At 31.1% G+C, this 3,681-nt stretch overlaps 1 protein-coding gene across 1 annotated transcript; it reads right to left on the reverse strand.

Moving 5' to 3' along the window:
• Window positions 1-1,346: 1,346 nt before the first annotated feature.
• LOC124445255 lies at window positions 1,347-3,569 on the reverse strand. The gene is made up of 4 exons (XM_046995959.1): window positions 3,390-3,569; window positions 2,092-2,337; window positions 1,414-1,659; window positions 1,347-1,360 (listed from the first exon to the last, which is right to left on the reverse strand). The coding sequence occupies exons 2-4, from the start codon at window positions 2,327-2,329 to the stop codon at window positions 1,347-1,349; spliced, it is 498 nt and encodes a 165-aa protein (XP_046851915.1). The 5' UTR covers window positions 2,330-2,337; window positions 3,390-3,569.
• Between the last annotated feature and the right edge of the window lie 112 nt (window positions 3,570-3,681).

A 3,681-nucleotide genomic window follows, 5' to 3' on the forward strand; every position in this document is an offset into this window, starting at 1 on the left:
GCCATAAATTACAAAGGGCTATTGATGTATGAAAAGCATTTTCTATAAAGTAAAAATATCTTCCTATGTATGCAGATAAACCTTGAAATTTGGCAAGACAGCAAAGTATTTTTCATGATCACTAGGTAATTTTTCTGATGATCATTATAATTTCTAAACTAAATTATTTCAGATTTACATTTAAACGAGCTTTGATCATATGAAAATATATTTGTCATAACCAGTAAGCATGACACATGAACCAATTTTAACATTCATGTAATTATATAATTAAAGACATGCTGGTTACATTCTGTTTGTATTTGATAATACAATGCTTCTAGTGATTGCTATATAGCACACCTTGCATATACTTACAGAAGATAATAGTCTAGTGAAATGCCTAATAAACATTGATGGCATTAAGCTGTCCTTAATTGCAAATTTCACTCTGATAATTTTGCTTAATCTTTGGAAGAAAAATTTTGAGTTTTTTTCAAAAGGTGAATTTGCTGGCACTGTATGTGGAGATGGGTAAAAGGTTACAATAAACTTGCATGGTTTGAAGTCTGAGCTTTTCTATATCTATGAACTGTCCTTTGTAGTACCACATTTCTAACTTGACTCATTACATAGAGGTTTGAATGGGGTCTTAGGTTGGTCTATGCCTGACAATTTGGTAGAAATTTTAAAGACAATGTCTTTTTGAATAGCATTATTGTAAAATAAATTTTACGTTCCTACACATGCTAATGAGCCATATATTTGGCATGATAATGAGCCTAAATATTTGGCAAAACATTCAAGTATTGTTCACTTTATTTTTTGGAAAAACGTAAGCAAAATGTGCTGTTTTACGCAAAACGATGCCCACAAAATACATTTTGTATTGCTCTAAAAAGCTGAAAATGGCATTTTCAAGGCTCTGAAATTCAAAATTTCTCAGGGGAGAATGCCTCAGACCCCCTAGGTGCGGAGCGCCTCCTACGTTTTATGACTGATGTTTGAAAAATCCTAGATCCGCCCCTGTGCGAAATGATCACAATTTTTGAGCTGATAACAATTTGTTTGTAACAAAACGATAATTTAAATTATAATTGAACTAAAGCTACATTTTTACTATGATTTTCACGAATGAACTTCGACTTCTTACATTGAAATTTTGTACTCGTATACATAATTCAACTTAAATTGATGAATTTATTTTTAAGGTAGATCAACGTTTTGACATGCATGACATAATTCAACTTTATATTGAAGTCAAAACGATGTCTAGTGTGCTTATCGGGAAACCTCTTCTTTATGTAATCAAAATTCCAAAGTAATATGAGTGCATAATTGACGAAAAACCGCGAATTGTATCTTTCTCAAACAACTTTTTCTATATATATGATCTATATGTTCATACCAATTTCCAAACATGGTTATACTTACTTATGTTAATGTTAATATGAACATAGCATGTTGAAATTTTTCCACCATATAGAAAGTACTTGTACGGAATTTTGTGCTGTCCTATTAAGAACCACTGTGGAGAACTAATGTTCGGCTTTTCCTCTCCTTCTTTTATGTATTTATGGGAACAAGTGAAGTTTTCCGGTTCACTCCAAGATATATTTGCTACTCGTTTCCGACCTTCGAGGATTTTGTTCACGACATTTTTTGCACACGAACATTTACCTGAAAAATTTTATTTGAAAAATAAAAATAGACATGCATGGTCGTATTACCATATGTAGCAGGAGAGTGATGTATAACAAAGTCGTTCGATCTGCATAAGAAACAGACCATGACAAGCTACATCCATTAAAGATGAACGTAGCCACGGAATAAAACTGAAAAACAGTTTAATTTCTATTTTTTAGACTAAAAAGCCAACGACTTAATCTTTTGATCTTGCTAAACTTGACTCTTTAGTGAGGAAATCCATGTTTCTGATACAGCAATGTTACCAATGTACGTAGGTCTGCAGTTTTGCATACGCAATAGATATGTAAAAAAATACAAGTATACCTTTTTCTACCCTAGTTTTTTGCAAATTAAATTTTCTCCAACAGTAAACTTTTATATGAAAGTACGTATGTAAAGGCAAATGTAAAATATATAGATTACCTTCAAGTGGACAAATTTCACTGAACATCCTGAATCGTTCCAAAAGATAATTTTTCTCTTCGATGCAACCATTAGTTAAAGACAAATTTCCGCACCTTTCTTCCAATTTATTTTTTTCTTGAACAAACACATTCCATTTATCTTCACAAAATTCAAACTTTTTGTTCCATCCCGATTTGACGGCCAATTTAAGAGTCACGGCCAGCATCAACCACAAGATGACAACAAAACGCATCATTTTTTATCCTTAAAACTGCAATTGAATGGAAAATCATAGCTGCACAAGTTTGATGATAGAACACTGAAAACATACAACTATTATTATCGTAAATATCAAAATATCGAAGCATTTGGTTTATATTTGGTTTATCTGTTTTTTATTTGCTGATGGATAGAAACTTTAAATGCAAACCACAAACGCAGAAATTATATACGTCAATCCATACACATCTCCTTGTATCTCTCTTACAAGCGCGGAAATTAAGCCTTGTTTTTAGAATTTATTGGTTTTACAGCACACACAAAAGTGGATTAGGAAATTGTTTTTGGAAATGAATAAGAAATTTGGGTAGTAAACATTTTTGGTGATGAATCTCATCTTCATCACGAATATTTTTTGCTGTAGATCATGTTTGTTTATGCATACAGTATCATCTATTATATAGTAAGGAAAATATCAAAAAATTGATGTTGTTATTGATTTTTTTTATAAGTCGTCCGCCGTGTCTTTTAACGAGGGACAACATGAAGAAAATCAACCAGTCAGTTTAAAGCTTTTTCTATTCTTTGCTTACTAAATCTTTATCTATTTCTAAATCTTGTGTATGAATAGGAATACCAAAACATATTTTCTAAATTTTAAATAGAAACGGAGTTTTTTTTTCATAAACTTTTTAAAACTGTTTACTCCGTCGAAAAATTACGAATACAAATATCTAAATACAAAAACAAAAAAGTAGCACAGATCAGCTGATAACAACTGAATTAGAATTACATTTACCTATGCTTCAATCTTAAGTTTGATCATAAAAATGTTCTGACCTTATAAGAAACAAGCCTAAATAATGTCTTCGAGGTGAATGATTCTCTTTAAACGACTGCACCCTTACATTCTTTCATTGTTTACAAAAAATCCATGTCGATGTTGCCTTCGTAGCTTCAAGCAAAAACTTAAGATGCAGAAACAGAATATAGAGCTTATAGCAATTTAACCATCATGAATTTCAATGCTACAGCATTAATGTTTCATCCAAACTGGAAATCTAATCATAAATTATCATATCTTAATATCTACTTACCTTTTGTCTTTAGACAATTTCCCAACGATAATGAAGCCAATTTAACGATTCGGTGATACACTAATAATCATTAAACATTTAAAATACACAACAAATTTCTTTAGAGCAAACATGTTTAGGCATACTTTATGAGTATTGTGCTCCTACGAAATTATACACCAATAATGTTGTGAAAAGCAAGCGTTCAATATTAATCTTGCAGCATGTGCTTCCATCTGTTCCGTTGATATGTCCATTGCAATTCAATTTTAGTAAAATATTTCTCAACTAATAAAGGAGAATTTTACAAAAA

The sequence above is a fragment of the Xenia sp. Carnegie-2017 genome, unplaced genomic scaffold (genome assembly GCF_021976095.1).
Source record: "Xenia sp. Carnegie-2017 unplaced genomic scaffold, XeniaSp_v1 HiC_scaffold_22, whole genome shotgun sequence".
NCBI classification, from domain to species: domain Eukaryota; kingdom Metazoa; phylum Cnidaria; class Anthozoa; order Malacalcyonacea; family Xeniidae; genus Xenia; species Xenia sp. Carnegie-2017.